The sequence below is a fragment of the Aedes aegypti genome, chromosome 2 (assembly GCF_002204515.2).
Source record: "Aedes aegypti strain LVP_AGWG chromosome 2, AaegL5.0 Primary Assembly, whole genome shotgun sequence".
Taxonomy (NCBI): domain Eukaryota; kingdom Metazoa; phylum Arthropoda; class Insecta; order Diptera; family Culicidae; genus Aedes; species Aedes aegypti.
Window position 1 is genome coordinate 103300292 of NC_035108.1, and position 19860 is coordinate 103320151.

At 37.0% G+C, this 19860-nt stretch overlaps 1 protein-coding gene and 1 pseudogene across 1 annotated transcript in view; both read left to right on the forward strand.

Annotated features, from left to right (window-relative positions):
• Nucleotides 1-478: 478 nt before the first annotated feature.
• Nucleotides 479-19860, forward strand: part of LOC5565243 (nose resistant to fluoxetine protein 6) — a 30321-nt gene continuing 10939 nt past the window's right edge. The window contains exons 1-2 of the mRNA XM_021841776.1: nucleotides 479-624; nucleotides 685-831. Of these exons, the coding sequence (XP_021697468.1) occupies nucleotides 490-624; nucleotides 685-831 (282 nt within the window). The 5' untranslated portion in view covers nucleotides 479-489. The remainder of the gene's footprint in view (nucleotides 625-684; nucleotides 832-19860) is intronic.
• LOC110675861 lies at nucleotides 4299-4911 on the forward strand (annotated as a pseudogene).

The following is a 19860-nucleotide window of genomic DNA, read 5'->3' on the forward strand; positions in this document are numbered from 1 at the left end:
TTTCCGCGAATGACCCGTTTCCCCGAAAAATGATGAAATTAAAAAAATAAAGAATGTTATTTGGCGACAGAACAATGAATTAGATAGAATGATAAGCGATGAAATAGAGGAGATATTGGAAATCTTACCTAAACACAATTTTTTTTTTAATTATGATTTATTGCTTACGGCTATCTAGCGAAAAGATAGTCGTGAGTTCGATTCTAACCGAGAAGATGTGTAACTTTTTCGCAAATTTCACATCAATTTGTCCATTTTATCCAATTGCAAAGTACATGTAATGTTTAGTTTTACGGTAGTTGTTCAAATACATATCAAGTTCAATGGCACTCTATTACGTGCAACAAATGATGAAAAAAAGTCGTGCTACATGTAAGAAGTAAATTATATACTGTACTGTCATTCCGTCCGCATAAAGCATTCATAGCACCGTAATAAAACTTTTTTTGTCACCATGCTTCCGTTCCAACAGTTGCGCAGTATCACCGCATGCCGCGATTATCCGAGGCAGACGATTATGACCAATGTATGGAAGAAGCCCCTTCGGGTCAAATCGCCGCCTACTGCGTGGCACGGGTTGTTCTCAGACCGGACAACAGCTCCGAGCTGTGGAACTTGATTGAGGTAAGTCGGTAGGCTTCATTTTATAGCACTTACTTAAACGTTGATTTTTTTACACCACAGAATTTCTCCAAAAATTGGAAAAGGCACTACAATCATGCCCTGCTGGATCGGGCTGTGTGCATGGAAGACTGCAAGCGTTTGGTCCGAAGGCTGCCCAATGCAACCAGGAAGGCACTACGGGTGGAGAAATTTGCGATTGACTTTCCGGTAAGTTCAATATCAACGCTCGTCACACTCCCGAAAAACTAATATTCCGCATCACGTAAATTTCACGTTAAGCAAAATACTGGATGTGAAAACAAAATAGGCTTAAATTTGATATACAGTAAACTCTATATAACTCTATGTTGAATGGACCATCGAGTTAGAAAGGTATCGAGTTATAGAGCACAAAATCAGTGCAACTGCGTTTCAAGGGACCATCGAGGTAGTCATGAAAACAAACTTCTACTAAGGTTCTTTAATTCGATATCGAATATCAAGTGAGTGAGAGCACTGGTGTACAGAACATAATTGAGTGTTACGCTCGTTTGTCTGTGGTTTCTTGATATTCTCTATTGTTTTTTTTTCAACTTTTTTTTAAGGATTCCTTGAGGAGTTTATCCAGAATTATTGTATAAGTAGCAAAATCACCAAATTCGAAAACTGCCACAGAAAACTTTTTTTTTTTTTTTGATAATTTCCCTTTTCCCTTTTTTCCCACATTTTTTCAATAATTTTCCAAGAAATCCTGAAGGAATTATTCTCGCAATTTTCAATGGATTCGACCAAAATTTCAAAATAATGCCTCTTCAACCATATAATTACACAGCACCAAAATATAGCTTTGAACTTTATTCGAGGTTGTTGAATGTATACCCGTTTTCAAAAAAAATTGGTTTTTGAGATATTGACTGTTAAAAATGCATTATATAGGGTAGAAGCACCGGTTTTGGCCATACGCCAGTTGTAGCCATCCCCTTTGCACCGTTTTACATAGACAATCAGCATGAAACCTTTTGTGTTCAGTAGATCACATTCACATGAGATAGCTACACTCATTTACTCGTCCAAATTGATTCAAAACTTAAGAAAAACAATTCATTTCCCTTATAATTTTAACTCCCATACACCTAATTTGGCCAGGGCACTCCTAATTTGGCCACTCTCATGAGAAATCAATGCGATTGGCCAACTTAGGAACCAAAGTTAAATCTCTGGCCGAAACTGGTTCCGTTGGCCTATATTGACCAACGGGATTTTCAAAGCGAAAAAATGGTTATAGCTCAGTTTCGATATTTTACACATATAATATGGATTGAAAGCTTGCATTTGACATATTTATAGTATAAATACGGCTTCCCATTTAATTTTTATTGACATTTTCTCTTAGGCTGGCCAAAACCGGTGCTTTTACCCTACTGATTTCAGTTTCGCCAGCTTGTATGCTGATTTATGTGCTTCATTTATTGACGGATTTTACGCCAACTCGTCACGCGATTGGCAGCACCCCTTCAGAATTCAATGAAACTTTCTGGATGTCAAAAGTATGTGAAACTAAGATACTTTGCATATTTTGTTTTTTCAAAATCGATCTAGACTAACATTTGGAAAGGGTCAAAGTTTTTTTTTTTTACTTTTTTTATAAACCCGTATAACTCGAAAACGATAAGACGAAAAAAGTGTTGTATGAGGGACTGTCGTGAAATTTCCTGACGTTTTAGAAAAAAATATTGAAAAAATAAAAACACATTTTCTATACTGAAAAAAAAATATTCAAAACTTTAAAGTCGACTTAAAAAAAAAACGGCCATTTCAAATTTTGATCATCCTTAAGCAAAAAGTTTCGTAATTAAATTTACCACCAAACCCCCCCCCCCCCTTGGTTGCGCCACTGTATCAGACCCATGACACAGTAGCAGTTCAGCTATTTATTTCAAAATTGATAAATTTTGTTAAACAAATCAAAAGTTATTTTTAAGTCAGATGGAGCTGCAGCTCATTATAAAAAAAATGTCAGCTTATGTAATTACAAGAAAATACATGGATTGGAAGTAGAGTGGCACTTTTTTGCCACATCCCACGGCAAAGGCTCCTGTGACGCTATTGGTGACACTCTCAAGCGAATGGCAAAAAGAGCAAGTCTTGCAAAATACTATGGAAACACAATCGCAACTCCGCGAGAACTATTCGACTGGGCAGTGAAACAAACTGTATCATCAAATTAAATTTCTGTTATATATCTAATGAACAATATTTTAAAATGTCAGAGGAATTGGTGGAATTTTTTGATAAGGTTAAAACTGTCCCTGGTACCCAAAAATATCATTGTTTTATGCCTATTAGTGATACACAAATTGCAGCCAAACGGTATATCAATTCAGAGGATGAACCAAAAATATTCAATTTATTCAGTAAAGCCCAAACATAATTTAAATATTCATGTGCAGATACTTTTAGATACGTTTTAGGATACATAGCAATTATAAAAAATCAAACCACGACTTTTTTCATAAGCATAATATTGACTCTTTCCAGACACCTGTTAAGATTGGCTTTGACCAAATAAGAAATTAAATATTATTGTGATATCTTTCCAACCATAAAAAACCCATCGGATTGTTAGACGGAGTTGATTTTCTCATAAGCGGTTTGGTGCGAGATCAATTGAATTTAATTAAAAAAAAACTCTGCATAATTCCGTTTTATTTCTTTTAACTACTCCCAATAAAACAAATATGATCTATTTTGTGATTAAAACTCATTTATCACTTGAAAATATGATCATACTAGACTATTCAAAGCAAAATAAAAAAAAATCATTTTGGACTTAAAAAAATCGATGTTAGAAAAACTTTTTTCTCTAAAATATGCCTAATTTGCAATGTATGGACGACTTTTAGTAAATTTAATTACGAAACTTTTTGCTTAAGGATGATCAAAATCTGACCGTTTTTTTAATTGACTTTAAAGTTTTGAATCATTTTTTTTTTTCAGAGTAGAGACAGGAAATTTCACGACAGTCCTCCATACAACACTTTTTTGTAGGTCTTACCGTTTTTGAGTTATACGGGTTTATAAAAAAAGTAAAAAAAAACTTTGACCCTTTCCAAATGTTAGTCTAGATCGATTTTGAAAAAAACAAAATATGCAAAGTATCTTAGTTTCACATACTTTTGACATCCAGAAAGTTTCATTGAATTCTGAAGGGGTGCTGCCAATCACGTGTCGAGTTGGCGTGAAATCCGTCTACTACAGAAATCAGTTTTTAAATGCTAAAGAATAAGTAACAACGATGTTTTTAATAATTTCGGTACTAAAATGGTACTTTCTGATGGACGATCGAAGTGAGCCGTGCTAAAAATCGGACGTGAAAAGTTTTTGCTGTCGTCAAAAATGTCTTTTTCTGACTATTCATTGTATTTAAGGTGAAGCGTTACACGCCGCTCAAAGAATTATTAGAATCAACATTGATGTAACAGTAGTAGTATCGCCTTTCCATGTATATTTTCAAAACAAACAAACAAATAATATAACATTTGTGTTAAGCATATTTTTATGTAAACACTTGGAAAATTTAGTAGATTGACGAGTATAGACCATTTCCGTGAAATTTTTTTATTGGCTTATATGCTTTCTGTCAATTTACTGAACAAACTTTCCTAAGGAACCAATATGTTTTGGAGCCTCTAACTATTGAAAAACAATGAAAAACTGGCGGCACGTTACTTCACCCCTCGGTCCCCTAGAATTTAATTCACCCCGAAAAAACGGAGACCCCTTTTTCCCTTATGATTTTGCCATCACGTTGTGGTGAGTTTTTGATCAGCTGGTATGACAGATGATTTTTGTTTATGTTTTCTTTCATCATATGGGCATTTCATTTTACAAGATCGTTATCATCCCTTTTCGCCGTTTTTTGTTGTACTAGTGGCCACATATGAGCAAAAAAAATCAGACAAAATCATGGATAAGTCTATCGTTTTGGCTCAAGTTATCAATGTCCTCAGCCGCACCGGTTCCCAGGGTCAGTGGGCCAGGCGAAGGTAAAATTTTCACTGTCGGATCATCCGCAACGCCAAGGACCCGTCTCGCGAAGGTGACAATTTTAGATTTTTTTATCCTGACGCTGCTGGAATCCGAACTCGAAGCCAGAAAATTTCGATAAGTTCGCTGATGGGAGCGGTTTTCGTTCGGTATTGAGACGGGAGAGTGGCTGGTTTATAATATCCGGTCTGATATAGTACCGGATGTAACAGCAAATCCGCAAATTCTTTACCAAAGGATAAATAAAGGAAGGAAATGAAATCTTGTTTTTTTTTGTCGAAAGTACCATCCAGGGTTCCTCTTCTGCTGAAGAATGTTGACCATCGTGACCACCGGATTAATTTTTGTCTTCTCCCGCAACCGTCGAACGTTACAAGGTTCTGCTGCATTCAAACAGAATAGATGTCGTGCGTGATCTTTTTCTGCCGCCGAAGTTTGAATGGTCCGGAAGATTGCTCACTCAAGGCGGGAAGCTTCCGGATCATCAGCCAACAGTTTGATAAGGCATTTGTCGGCATGAATATCAAAAATAATGATACCGAAAGTCGTTTCTAATTAAAAATAGCAATTACTCTAACTATTGGGTGAATGATAGTTGTTTTTTTTTCGGGGATTTTGAATCTGTGGAGGGAAATGTTATATTTTCCTGCTGGAAGACGATTCTCAGTGTTATAGTTTAGAGAAAAGGGTGAACAAATTAACTCTTAGTATTCTACATTTGCATTTTTTCCATATTATTCCACTGCTTGCAGCAAAAATTGAGATCCGACCGGTTAAAACGCAAAGTTGAGGTTAGCAAAGAAAGTTATTTAAGGTTAGTTTCGTTTGATCTCCGGTCTGGAACGCCCTGACCGGGATCTCAGTCATTCTGATCGCAGACCTGGTTTGACGTTTCCATATGTAAATAAACATCCCAATGCAGGGGTGAGATCCAAAATCACCACGCTGTATACCCATAGGGTTGAACAAACTGTGCCGCATCTCGAGTTATTTTTAAAAATGTGGTGAGTATCCATGTTTTCAAAAATTTATAAGAAAATCAGGAGTGCATATAAACAAGATCTGAAAGCGTATATATTCATTATAAATTATTGTATTTCGAAGAAAAATACAAAAACTGGGGGTCAGATCTGACGGAAATGGTCTATTGGAAATCAAAATCAACTGTTCAATAGTACATATCCTAAGAAAACATTACAATTTAATGAAAAGCAACGGAATTTCTCTGTTTTTTATTGAATTTATCGCATATTTTTATTATGCATCGGTATGGTTTATGTTTGCAAGGGATGACGGTGTTGCCAGGTGATTGGTGACAGATTTTTCTAGCAATTGTTATATGCTTGTTTTCGGAACATTTGCTGCATGTTATAAAAACTAATCATTTTGCAAATAGTTTTCCATCACAAGATCACTGATTTAATAAAGTTTTAATGATTTAAGTGATCAATCCACGATAAATGCTATAATTTTACAGATAGCAACTCTGACATCACTGCGCTCAACGATCGCGATGATTGTGCACACACGATAGACGCGTCCCGACGCATCTCGACGCATCGCACTGTGGAGCTTTTCAATTATTTTGGGTGGTCCAAATTGATAAACACTTGGTATGATTTTATGCTTCGTAGAGATGGTTTCTGTAATTTGAGAGAATCGAAAAACAAACAACGTATGAGTTTCAAGTTTCTATGCTTTGCCCAACCTTTCCGCACTGAAAATAAATACAACAGAAAAAAAGTTGAATATTTTAGACTATAAACACAGGCATGTCTCAGTGTGCGGTGGCGGCGTCGATTCGCACAAGTGAAAACCATCGCCATAATTGTTTTGAGTGATGCGGTTGATAAAACTTTATAAATATTGAAATCCTGGTGGAAATGTGTTCCTTTAAGGAAAGTGAATAAAAGATGTGTTTAGTGGAAGTGTAGTGAACGCAATATGGAATCCAAAACACAAATGCTTGCCTCTGAATTACAATCGAAAAGGTAAGCACCTTCTATTTACAAGCGTAGTTGTGCACGGAGAAAAATTATTAGTAAATTCAACCATTTATTGGTTGATTTCAAACAAAACTTTAGTTTGAAATATGCACAAACAAAATCTTGCTTTGAATCAACAACATGCGTTGGTTAAAACTAACTAAGATTCCAAGTTGTTTTTTCCACGATTTTCTAGGTAAATTCAACAAAACCTAGCTTGAAACAACCAAAATATTTGTTGTTCAATTTGACAGTTCTTGAAACAAACAAGAACGTAGGTTGATTCTAACTAAGAAAAGTGGTTTGATTCAACCAAGAATTGGTTCAAAATAAACTGATGCGCTGGTTGATTCAACCGATTTTTTTGTTTGGATTGTGGGGTTGTTGTATTTTCATATTTCTTCATAATTATTATTGATGACATAATATGTTAATGCGTTTTTTTTATTTATTTATTCGACATTTTACAGTATTAAAATAAAAATGAACATGATTATAAGTTCCATCGTCTTGGATCTTGCTAATAATGAAGGCGCAAATAACGTCGTCGAAGATGTTCTCCAATCTGAAAAGAAATTTCACGATATTTGTAATTGACCGCATTCAAATAAAGTATAAAAAATCAGCCATTGTAAGTAGGCATGTGCAGCACCAGCATTCTTCGTGTACTCGTGGTTTGATTTTTGAACCCATTTTGCGCTATGGCCAGCAGGATCTTGGAAAAAAGAAATGTTTGCTGAATGAAATAAAAACATTGAATCAATTATGTTACCTCCACACGTAAATTATTCAAATTGCAAAAATAACAAGTCAGCAGATCTTTACGGCAACTGTTAATTTCTTACACTTGTAACCAGAAAACAGCAGAAACAATTGTGTTAATACATGAAAAAGGTTCATTACAAACTAAAAAATTTGTTGTTTTTATTCTAAATGAAATCTTAGTTTGATTCGATACATTGTTTTGGTCGAATCAACCCATTATTCTATTTTGAAAATAATAGCACTTCAGAGAAACATTCTACCTATATTTTGGTAAAAACAAACTTGTTGTTTGTGAAAATAAACTAAAATCTTGGTTTGAAACAACTACAACTCAGATTAAAAGGAAATGAAGATTCAACATTAAAATTGCCTATGAAACAAATTAGTTTCAAACAAAACAATGAGTTTGAAACAACCAATTTTGGATTAAAAATAACCAAATTTTCGGTTTGAAAATCAACAAAAATTTTGGTTGTTTCAAACTAGGGTGTTTTTTCTCCGTGTGTGAGGCAATGAAATGCGGCATGAAATCAGAGATTTTTTTTTTTTGAGAATATAAATCTCATGTAAATTGTCGCTAAATTGATAATGCTGTATCTGAAAGTGTTGATTAAATACAGTGCCTTACCGATTTAGGCAACAAGGCGTGATTTTTATGTTGCCAAATTGGGGATGTTGCCAAAATCGAGAATTTTGAAATGCTTTTATTTTTTATCATTTTATTCTCTAAAAGTATCAGAAAATGTATGGCAACTATCACGAATGATGTGAACAATTTCTGGGAGCCTTTTTAAGATCAGATTTTGACTAATAATCATAGACATCATATACTGATTACTTGTACCATATAAAAAGCACGCTTATTGTACACAGCACAAGCGTTGTATTACCTTCAGAGGCCATTTGCGGTTGTTCTGGAGTGCAAATGTGCAAGTTTAAAGCACAACCATATTAAAAGTAACAGATTTAAAATACAGAAAAATTTATTTCATGGATTTATTATTAGGATTTCCTGAACATAAAAACATGATTACCACGCGTCTTATGTAAAAATAGTGAACAAGGTTCTTAGTTAAAAATGTAAAAAGTGCTTATAAATTATTTTGTCAAAATTAATGTTATCGCGGTTGAAATGTAATTTCAGAAATGAATAGAAACAGAGAAAATGAAAAAATATCTATCAAATATTTAATGGTTAAAAAACTACATGCCTTTCTTTGGATCATGGCACTTTTTAAAGGCTTTTTATTGAGACTGGCACCGCCACGCATCCAGCAATAGAGTTAATGTCAAGATCTCATCAAGCTAGCTCATTCAAGATTCGGGAAATATTTTGCTGAGAGTAGCAAAATGAATAATCAAAGGATTGGGCGAAATTTCTTTTAAAAATATATGTTAAAGAAGTAATTATGTTGGAGTTGTTAAAGCATCATTATTAGTAATTTTGAAATAATATCAGTGAAAATTGTTTATAGTTTTACTACTGAAATTCCAAATTTCATTCATTTCATTGAGTTACTTTTCTCCCAAGAAAATCGTTAAATTTTTTTCCAATTTTTTGTACAAATGCATTTCCCAAGTAACCACTAGCCCGCTAATTCGCCTCTTATAGGGCTATTGTACGGCTAATATACTGCCCATAAAAGCAGAACTGTCCCATATGGATTTCCGAGCCAACACCTTTTTTCATTGAAATATTCAAGTTTCAATGTATACAATGCATATAAAAATAGACACACTATGTTTGAAAATGTTGTGGAAAAATATGAAGTTGATGCAGTCCCATATTGAAAAATAACAGTCATAACAGTCTCTATATGAACTTTCCACCCAAATAGCAATTACAAAACGTGAATTATGTTCAAGTTTTTTTTTACTGATGAATAGGAGCAAAATGGGTTGTCTTTACGGTTGTGCTGAATAAATATGGCATGCAAAAATGTACTAGAAAATTTGTATAAGAGAACAATCTTCAAACTTTGAGCGCTATTTTCTCAATGCCTTCTTTTTTCATATGGGACAGTTATGCCTTTATGGACAGTATAGTGCATGTCAGCTCTATAATAGCACTATTTTAGCACGCATGGCGAATTAGTTTGGTATATGGTTATCGTAGTCCGGGGTAACATTGATCTTTTTTTTTATATTTCTTAAAAATTCAATTTGAAATAGCATATGTTGCAAGTTTTATATTTTTAAACAAGTACTGACACCCATTGCTCGTGTCTATAAACTGTATTTTGTTTTTTGAAAATTTAAAGCATGTCTAAAAAATGTTTCAAGTGATTTTTATATATCTAATATGGGGTAACATTGATCACCCATTGAAACAACGTTCGGTTATATTGAGAATATCATTTTTTACTAAAATCATGGTCCCTGAAACCGAATATGAAATCCAAACTCTTACAAGTTATTTACTTTTTGAGTTATTTCAAAATTGAAAACACTTTGAATTGTGGAATACTCCTAAAGGTAGACAATTTCCCAAGGAAATTCTGCATTTTTTACAGCAATTAGTGAATTACACGCCCATGCAAAAGTTTGTGTTTACGAGAATTTTGAAGTTAGTTGCCTTTCCCCATACAAACTGAAACGAGAAAACTTCTGCGGATCAACTGTGGACAAGAGCAAAGCAGCTAATCCATTGGACGTGTAATCACATAGATATGGACAAAACACTTTTGCATGTTTTTTAGGGGGTGAACTCTAACTTTTGCACGGGAGTGAGAGTGAACATATAAATGGAAGATTTGAAAACGGGATCGTTTAAAGAATTTTGAACATGGGTTCTTTTTTTATTCACTTTTAGAATTTCGTTCCGTTTTCGATAAACGTTTTTCAATTACTATCTCAAAACACATTTTCAACATTTTGTCCAAATTATCAGCTAGAGTTATGAACAAAGTTTCTCGATGTTTTCCTCAACAACTGTTATTGAAATGACTACAGAAATACCTAAAAGAAATCACTCACCAATTATTCATTTTTTTTCTTGCGGATTAACTTATCAATGATCACGAGATAATTTGAAAAAAAATCAGGCTCACCAGAACGCCACACATCTTCTTCTCTCTGGCGTTACGTCCCAACTGGGACAAAGCCTGCTGCTCAGATTAGTGTTCTTATGAGCACTTCCACAGTTATTAACTGAGAGCTTTCTTTGCCGATTGACCATTTTTGCATGTGTATATCGTGAGGCAGGTACGAAGATACTCTATGCCCAGAGAATCGAGAAAATTTCCTTTACGAAAAGATCCTCGACCAGCGGGATTCGAACCCACGACCCTCAGCATGATCATGCTGAATAGCTGCGCGTTTACCGCTACGGCTATCTGGGCCCCTTTCCACACACCACACATAATCCGATTGATATGTTAAAAAAAAACAAACACAATACAACAAAACATTTGCGATCAATGTAGTTTAGCTGACTATCTTAACATTTGGTGCTTAAATTATTTTTTTTTCTTGTCGATTACCAACGTATTCCAGCAATTTTTGATGCCTATTTAACTATGTAACAATAATTTAAACAGCATGCATGTTTTATATTACTAACTTCTCCTATACGTTTAACAACAACTTCGAAATATCTAAGTTATTCTCATAAGTACGTTCCACATTAAGTTTTTCAGCTTGTAATGGCCACCACCACTTTCATTTGAACTTATTTTAAATTTGTTTTAATTCAAAATATTAGTTTTCCGTACTTGAAAATCAATTTGAAATGTTTTTCATTGTGTTGCCAAAATCGGGAAGAATATGTTGCCAAAAACGGGTGTTGCTAAAATCGGGGGTAGACAAAAGTGGGTGTTGCCAAAATCGGGAAGGCACTGTATTGAAATACCACCTGAAGCATTTTTCTTCGCATAAATTATCCATTTAATCAGGTGATAAGCAGTTATATTTTATCGATGTTGCAAATACCAATACTATCATAACAATATGTTAATGATTTTGGAAGAAGCCATTTTGTGATGACGCACCAAAAGGCCTTAATTGTTGTAGTTTTATTATCAAAAGTTTTAGTGAAAAGAAGTGTCATATAAAACAATAAATAGTGATATGAATTGTGTTTTGGGTGCCGTGATCCAGTCCAGCATTTTTCCATCCAGAGGTTTACAGATGGCACATGTATTAATGAAACAATCCGGTGAGTTTGTCCATTATTTTATGAATCGCGTTTTGATAGGTATCGGATCGATAATTGCCTTTTGACGGGTTTGCTTTCAAGGAACTTGCTGCGTGTTTTCGTTACGGGAACTTTTTTTTTCGCAAATCTTCGGAGATAAACATTTTTGTTCGGTTCGCGCATTCCGCCCTGATGATAGCTTGCTGATAGTGCGATACGATTGCTTGGCCGAGTATTATTCGTATATTGTAAAATGTTTTAATTGCGTTTTGCTTTTTTTTATTTTTATTTTTTTTTACGATCCAATGACCCTAGAGGGATTGGTTCTGCTTTGTATTTACTTCTGAGCAGAAAAAAAAACATCCGAATCATCCTAACAAGTTCCTAATAATAAATCCAGTAAAAAAAGGTTCTCTTTTGATTGCCGGCATTCAAAAGAATAACACTTAACCACAAATGCCCTTTGTCTATCGCTAGCTTTTCAGGCGAATCCTGACGTCAAACCTTTCCCATTCTCCTCCTCCGTAGCACTTAGTGTAGAACTAGCCCTCGTGCGTTAAAATACACTCAAATAAAGATTTAAAAAAAAAAAAAATCCGTAGCACTTATTATTGAAGAGCTAGTCCGCTAAGACCACGCAGATCCTAGCGAGGCTAGCCCGTCCACATCCGATTGCAAATCATAAAGAAATACAATACAGTAGATGTTTCCTTCAACTGGGCAGCTAAGTGACTGATACCTCAATCAGCAGCTGCAACTCTCTTTATTCAAACCAGGTATCTATTTTTACAATTAAACATCCTACACAAATATTATACCTCACAACAAATCTTCCACACTTTTACCTACGACGACGCATGCTTCTCAACCGACGATTCTTCTACCTGAGGTGCGACACTACCTATATTCCAACACTTATGAGGGTGTCGCTGAGTCGGTCTCATTAAGTAAGTGCTAGGGTAACGTATATAATTTGGACATGCATATTATTTGGACAGGCTAGTCGTTCTATGCTTATTTCCAATGAAATGGTGAGGAAAACATGTACGGGAAATCATGTATTGCATTATTAATACACTATGCTACTTATTAATGATGTCCATTTTCATAACAATTACAAATTGGCTTCAAAAATATAAAAATTGTAAATTGTATCAACAGAACATCTGCGAAACCTACGAATGCAAGAGGATGTGCATTTCAAGAACATACATTAAATGTAATAATAGCGCTCAGAATTGGAATTTATAAAAAGTTTGAAAGTGGAAACATGATTAAATATGTCTAAAATTTAAGCTAAGGTCATCTAAAATCTTAACATGAGTATATAAGGCATAAATAAAGTGTTGTCCAAAATACATTATGGTTTTTGTTCAGTTGATATAATTTGGCCATCTGATGAAACACACTGGAATGCATGCTTGCATACTTGCAGGCGTTTTTCGTGGATCTGATGATATTTGCTTGCATTAAATTAAATTATTATTTTTTACTAATATACACATCCAATAAGCTAAAAATGCATAAGTCACATGTAAACTCTTAAAGTTTTATGATATAATCGTCTTTGTAAGAAACCATTGTATGGATATTGAGATAACGCCTCTGTCCAAATTATATTCACATGAGGGTGTCCAAAATGTATATTAGGTGTCCGAAATGTATGACAGACAAGCCGCCAAAAAACGCTATTATGGAAGCTAATACTACAGTTTGTAAGCTTTTTATCCCCAGAAACTCAAAGTACAATGCGACATTAAGCAGATAAGTAATATTACGTAATAAAATATTTGTATCTACTGCAGTTAATCGATCGCCGTTTCCAGACATATCCTTATCCTGTCTAAAATACATAATTTACCCTACATCAACATTTCCTTCCCCTATCCCAAGCTACGGTAAAGATGGGTGTGGCCGGGAATAGCAATATTCATGCTTTTGGTAATATTGTCCAAGATTGGGCCAAGGTTTACTCCCCAGCCTTGTTCCTGAAAGCAATCTGGGTAAAATTATCAAATTACACATGAATGTTGCTAGTATCCAATCTACGAAGTATATCGTAGCTACGCTAACGCTAAAATGGTACTTATTGATACTTCAGAAGAGAACTGTAGATGGCCATATAAAAGAAACAACAAATTTGATGACCTGTAGCACGAAATTGGGACGTGCTGGAATATTTCTGAGGACCGCAACCGATTCAGCAATCCCAAATTTATCGGAGACATACCTTTAGCACTCTTTTCACAAGAGTTCTTGCAATGTTTCTCAGGTACTATCTCAGGACTTCTTAAAATATTGTTCCTAGTATTTCTCGATGGAATAATTCACAATGCTTCATTGGAATGTTAGTTATTTATTTTGGGTTTTTCAAAACTCCTGTCAATTCATCTCAGATTTTTTACAGAACTTCCTACATGGTATTGCCGCAAATATTTATTCTAGCTTCTAGCTTCTAGCTTCTAGCTTCTAGCTTCTAGCTTCTAGCTTCTAGCTTCTAGCTTCTAGCCTACTCTAGCTTCTAGCTTCTAGCTTCTAGCTTCTAGCTTCTAGCTTCTAGCTTCTAGCTTCTAGCTTCTAGCTTCTAGCTTCTAGCTTCTAGCTTCTAGCTTCTAGCTCTAGCTTCTAGCTTCTAGCTTCTAGCTTCTAGCTCTAGCTTCTAGCTTCTAGCTTTCTAGCTTCTAGCTTCTAGCTTCTAGCTTCTAGCTTCTAGCTCTAGCTTCTAGCTTCTAGCTTCTAGCTTCTAGCTTCTAGCTTCTAGCTTCTAGCTTCTAGCTTCTAGCTTCTAGCTTCTAGCTTCTAGCTCTCTAGCTTCTAGCTTCTAGCTCTAGCTTCTAGTTCTACTTCTAGCTTCTAGCTTCTAGCTTCTAGCTTCTAGCTTCTAGCTTCTAGCTTCTAGCTTCTAGCTTCTAAGCTTCTAGCTTCTAGCTTCTAGCTTCTAGCTTCTAGCTTCTAGCTTCTAGCTTCTAGCTTCTAGCTTCTAGCTTCTAGCTTCTAGCTTCTAGCTTCTAGCTTCTAGCTTCTAGCTTCTAGCTTCTAGCTTCTAGCTTTCTAGCTTCTAGCTTCTAGCTTCTAGCTTCTAGCTTCTAGCTTCTAGCTTCTAGCTTCTAGCTTCTAGCTTCTAGCTTCTAGCTTCTAGCTTCTAGCTTCTAGCTTCTAGCTTTCTAGCTTCTAGCTTCTAGCTTCTAAGCTTCTAGCTTCTAGCTTCTAGCTTCTAGCTTCTAGCTTCTAGCTTCTAGCTTCTAGCTTCTAGCTTCTAGCTTCTAGCTTCTAGCTTCTAGCTTCTAGTTCTAGCTCTTAAGCTTCTAGCTTCTAGCTTCTAGCTTCTAGCCTTCTAGCTTCTAGCTTCTAGCTTCTAGCTCTAGCTTCTTAGCTTCTAGCTTCTAGCTTTCTAGCTTCTAGCTCTAGCTTCTAGCTTCTAGCTTCTAGCTTCTAGCTTCTAGCTTCTAGCTTCTAGCTTCTAGCTTCTAGCTTCTAGCTTCTAGCTTCTAGCTTCTAGCTTCTAGCTTCTAGCTTCTAGCTTCTAGCTTCTAGCTTCTAGCTTCTAGCTTCTAGCTTCTAGCTTCTAGCTTCTAGCTTCTAGCTTCTAGCTTCTAGCTTCTAGCTTCTAGCTTTCTAGCTTCTAGCTTCTAGCTTCTAGCTTCTAAGCTCTAGGCTTCTAGCTTCTAGCTTCTAGCTTCTAGCTTCTAGCTTCTAGCTTCTAGCTCTAGCTTCTAGCTTCTAGTTCTAGCTCTAGCTTCTCGCTTCTAGCTTCTAGCTTCTAGCTTCTAGGCTTCTAGCTTCTAGCTTCCCTAGCTTCTAGCTTCTAGCTTACTAGCTTCTAGCCTTCTAGCTTCTAGCTTCTAGCTTCTAGCTTCTAGCTTCTAGCTTCTAGCTTCTAGCTTCTAGCTTCTAGCTTCTAGCTTCTAGCTTCTAGCTTCTAGCTTCTAGCTTCTAGCTTCTAGCTTCTAGCTTCTAGCTTCTAGCTTCTAGCTTCTAGCTTCTAGCTTCTAGCTTCTAGCTTCTAGCTTCTAGCTTCTAGCTTCTAGCTTCTAGCTTCTAGCTTCTAGCTTCTAGCTTCTAGCTTCTAGCTTCTAGCTTCTAGCTTCTAGCTTCTAGCTTCTAGCTTCTAGCTTCTAGCTTCTAGCTTCTAGCTTCTAGCTTCTAGCTTCTAGCTTCTAGCTTCTAGCTTCTAGCTTCTAGCTTCTAGCTTCTAGCTTCTAGCTTCTAGCTTCTAGCTTCTAGCTTCTAGCTTCTAGCTTCTAGCTTCTAGCTTCTAGCTTCTAGCTTCTAGCTTCTAGCTTCTAGCTTCTAGCTTCTAGCTTCTAGCTTCTAGCTTCTAGCTTCTAGCTTCTAGCTTCTAGCTTCTAGCTTCTAGCTTCTAGCTTCTAGCTTCTAGCTTCTAGCTTCTAGCTTCTAGCTTCTAGCTTCTAGCTTCTAGCTTCTAGCTTCTAGCTTCTAGCTTCTAGCTTCTAGCTTCTAGCTTCTAGCTTCTAGCTTCTAGCTTCTAGCTTCTAGCTTCTAGCTTCTAGCTTCTAGCTTCTAGCTTCTAGCTTCTAGCTTCTAGCTTCTAGCTTCTAGCTTCTAGCTTCTAGCTTCTAGCTTCTAGCTTCTAGCTTCTAGCTTCTAGCTTCTAGCTTCTAGCTTCTAGCTTCTAGCTTCTAGCTTCTAGCTTCTAGCTTCTAGCTTCTAGCTTCTAGCTTCTAGCTTCTAGCTTCTAGCTTCTAGCTTCTAGCTTCTAGCTTCTAGCTTCTAGCTTCTAGCTTCTAGCTTCTAGCTTCTAGCTTCTAGCTTCTAGCTTCTAGCTTCTAGCTCTAGCTTCTAGCTTCTAGCTTCTAGCTTCTAGCTTCTAGCTTCTAGCTTCTAGCTTCTAGCTTCTAGCTTCTAGCTTCTAGCTTCTAGCTTCTAGCTTCTAGCTTCTAGCTTCTAGCTTCTAGCTTCTAGCTTCTAGCTTCTAGCTTCTAGCTTCTAGCTTCTAGCTTCTAGCTTCTAGCTTCTAGCTTCTAGCTTCTAGCTTCTAGCTTCTAGCTTCTAGCTTCTAGCTTCTAGCTTCTAGCTTCTAGCTTCTAGCTTCTAGCTTCTAGCTTCTAGCTTCTAGCTTCTAGCTTCTAGCTTCTAGCTTCTAGCTTCTAGCTTCTAGCTTCTAGCTTCTAGCTTCTAGCTTCTAGCTTCTAGCTTCTAGCTTCTAGCTTCTAGCTTCTAGCTTCTAGCTTCTAGCTTCTAGCTTCTAGCTTCTAGCTTCTAGCTTCTAGCTTCTAGCTTCTAGCTTTTAGCTTCTAGCTTCTAGCTTCTAGCTTCTAGCTTCTAGCTTCTAGCTTCTAGCTTCTAGCTTCTAGCTTCTAGCTTCTAGCTTCTAGCTTCTAGCTTCTAGCTTCTAGCTTCTAGCTTCTAGCTTCTAGCTTCTAGCTTCTAGCTTCTAGCTTCTAGCTTCTAGCTTCTAGCTTCTAGCTTCTAGCTTCTAGCTTCTAGCTTCTAGCTTCTAGCTTCTAGCTTCTAGCTTCTAGCTTCTAGCTTCTAGCTTCTAGCTTCTAGCTTCTAGCTTCTAGCTTCTAGCTTCTAGCTTCTAGCTTCTAGCTTCTAGCTTCTAGCTTCTAGCTTCTAGCTTCTAGCTTCTAGCTTCTAGCTTCTAGCTTCTAGCTTCTAGCTTCTAGCTTCTAGCTTCTAGCTTCTAGCTTCTAGCTTCTAGCTTCTAGCTTCTAGCTTCTAGCTTCTAGCTTCTAGCTTCTAGCTTCTAGCTTCTAGCTTCTAGCTTCTAGCTTCTAGCTTCTAGCTTCTAGCTTCTAGCTTCTAGCTTCTAGCTTCTAGCTTCTAGCTTCTAGCTTCTAGCTTCTAGCTTCTAGCTTCTAGCTTCTAGCTTCTAGCTTTCTAGCTTCTAGCTTCTAGCTTCTAGCTTCTAGCTTCTAGCTTCTAGCTTCTAGCTTCTAGCTTCTAGCTTCTAGCTTCTAGCTTCTAGCTTCTAGCTTCTAGCTTCTAGCTTCTAGCTTTTAGCTTCTAGCTTCTAGCTTCTAGCTTCTAGCTTCTAGCTTCTAGCTTCTAGCTTCTAGCTTCTAGCTTCTAGCTTCTAGCTTCTAGCTTCTAGCTTCTAGCTTCTAGCTTCTAGCTTCTAGCTTCTAGCTTCTAGCTTCTAGCTTCTAGCTTCTAGCTTCTAGCTTTTAGCTTCTAGCTTCTAGCTTCTAGCTTCTAGCTTCTAGCTTCTAGCTTCTAGCTTCTAGCTTCTAGCTTCTAGCTTCTAGCTTCTAGCTTCTAGCTTCTAGCTTCTAGCTTCTAGCTTCTAGCTTCTAGCTTCTAGCTTCTAGCTTCTAGCTTCTAGCTTCTAGCTTCTAGCTTCTAGCTTCTAGCTTCTAGCTTCTAGCTTCTAGCTTCTAGCTTCTAGCTTCTAGCTTCTAGCTTCTAGCTTCTAGCTTCTAGCTTCTAGCTTCTAGCTTCTAGCTTCTAGCTTCTAGCTTCTAGCTTCTAGCTTCTAGCTTCTAGCTTCTAGCTTCTAGCTTCTAGCTTCTAGCTTCTAGCTTCTAGCTTCTAGCTTCTAGCTTCTAGCTTCTAGCTTCTAGCTTCTAGCTTCTAGCTTCTAGCTTCTAGCTTCTAGCTTCTAGCTTCTAGCTTCTAGCTTCTAGCTTCTAGCTTCTAGCTTCTAGTTTCTAGCTTCTAGCTTCTAGCTTCTAGCTTCTAGCTTCTAGCTTCTAGCTTCTAGCTTCTAGCTTCTAGCTTCTAGCTTCTAGCTTCTAGCTTCTAGCTTCTAGCTTCTAGCTTCTAGCTTTCTAGCTTCTAGCTTCTAGCTTCTAGCTTCTAGCTTCTAGCTTCTAGCTTCTAGCTTCTAGCTTCTAGCTTCTAGCTTCTAGCTTCTAGCTTCTAGCTTCTAGCTTCTAGCTTCTAGCTTCTAGCTTCTAGCTTCTAGCTTCTAGCTTCTAGCTTCTAGCTTCTAGCTTCTAGCTTCTAGCTTCTAGCTTCTAGCTTCTAGCTTCTAGCTTCTAGCTTCTAGCTTCTAGCTTCTAGCTTCTAGCTTCTAGCTTCTAGCTTCTAGCTTCTAGCTTCTAGCTTCTAGCTTCTAGCTTCTAGCTTCTAGCTTCTAGCTTCTAGCTTCTAGCTTCTAGCTTCTAGCTTCTAGCTTCTAGCTTTCTAGCTTCTAGCTTCTAGCTTCTAGCTTCTAGCTTCTAGCTTCTAGCTTCTAGCTTCTAGCTTCTAGCTTCTAGCTTCTAGCTTCTAGCTTCTAGCTTCTAGCTTCTAGCTTCTAGCTTAGCTTCTAGCTTCTAGCTTCTAGCTTCTAGCTTCTAGCTTCTAGCTTCTAGCTTCTAGCTTCTAGCTTCTAGCTTCTAGCTTCTAGCTTCTAGCTTCTAGCTTCTAGCTTCTAGCTTCTAGCTTCTAGCTTCTAGCTTCTAGCTTCTAGCTTCTAGCTTCTAGCTTCTAGCTTCTAGCTTCTAGCTTCTGCTAGCTTCTAGCTTCTAGCTTCTAGCTTCTAGCTTCTAGCTTCTAGCTTCTAGCTTCTAGCTTCTAGCTTCTAGCTTCTCTAGCTTCTAGCTTCTAGCTTCTAGCTTCTAGCTTCTAGCTTCTAGCTTCTAGCTTCTAGCTTCTAGCTTCTAGCTTCTAGCTTCTAGCTTCTAGCTTCTAGCTTCTAGCTTCTAGCTTCTAGCTTCTAGCTTCTAGCTTCTAGCTTCTAGCTTCTAGCTTCTAGCTTCTAGCTTCTAGCTTCTAGCTTCTAGCTTCTAGCTTCTAGCTTCTAGCTTCTAGCTTCTAGCTTCTAGCTTCTAGCTTCTAGCTTCTAGCTTCTAGCTTCTAGCTTCTAGCTTCTAGCTTCTAGCTTCTAGCTTCTAGCTTCTAGCTTCTAGCTTCTAGCTTCTAGCTTCTAGCTTCTAGCTTCTAGGCTTTCTAGCTTCTAGCTTCTAGCTTCTAGCTTCTAGCTTCTAGCTTTCTAGCTTCTAGCTTTCTAGCTTCTACTTCTAGCTTCTAGCTTCTAGCTTCTAGCTTCTAGCTTCTAGCTTCTAGCTTCTAGCTTCTAGCTTCTAGCTTCTAGCTTCTAGCTTCTAGCTTCTAGCTTCTAGCTTCTAGCTTCTAGCTTCTAGCTTCTAGCTTCTAGCTTCTAGCTTCTAGCTTCTAGCTTCTAGCTTCTAGCTTCTAGCTTCTAGCTTCTAGCTTCTAGCTTCTAGCTTCTAGCTTCTAGCTTCTAGCTTCTAGCTTCTGCTTCTAGCTTCTAGCTTCTAGCTTCTAGCTTCTAGCTTCTAGCTTCTAGCTTCTAGCTTCTAGCTTCTAGCTTCTAGCTTCTAGCTTCTAGCTTCTAGCTTCTAGCTTCTAGCTTCTAGCTTCTTCTAGCTTCTAGCTTCTAGCTTCTAGCTTCTAGCTTCTAGCTTCTAGCTT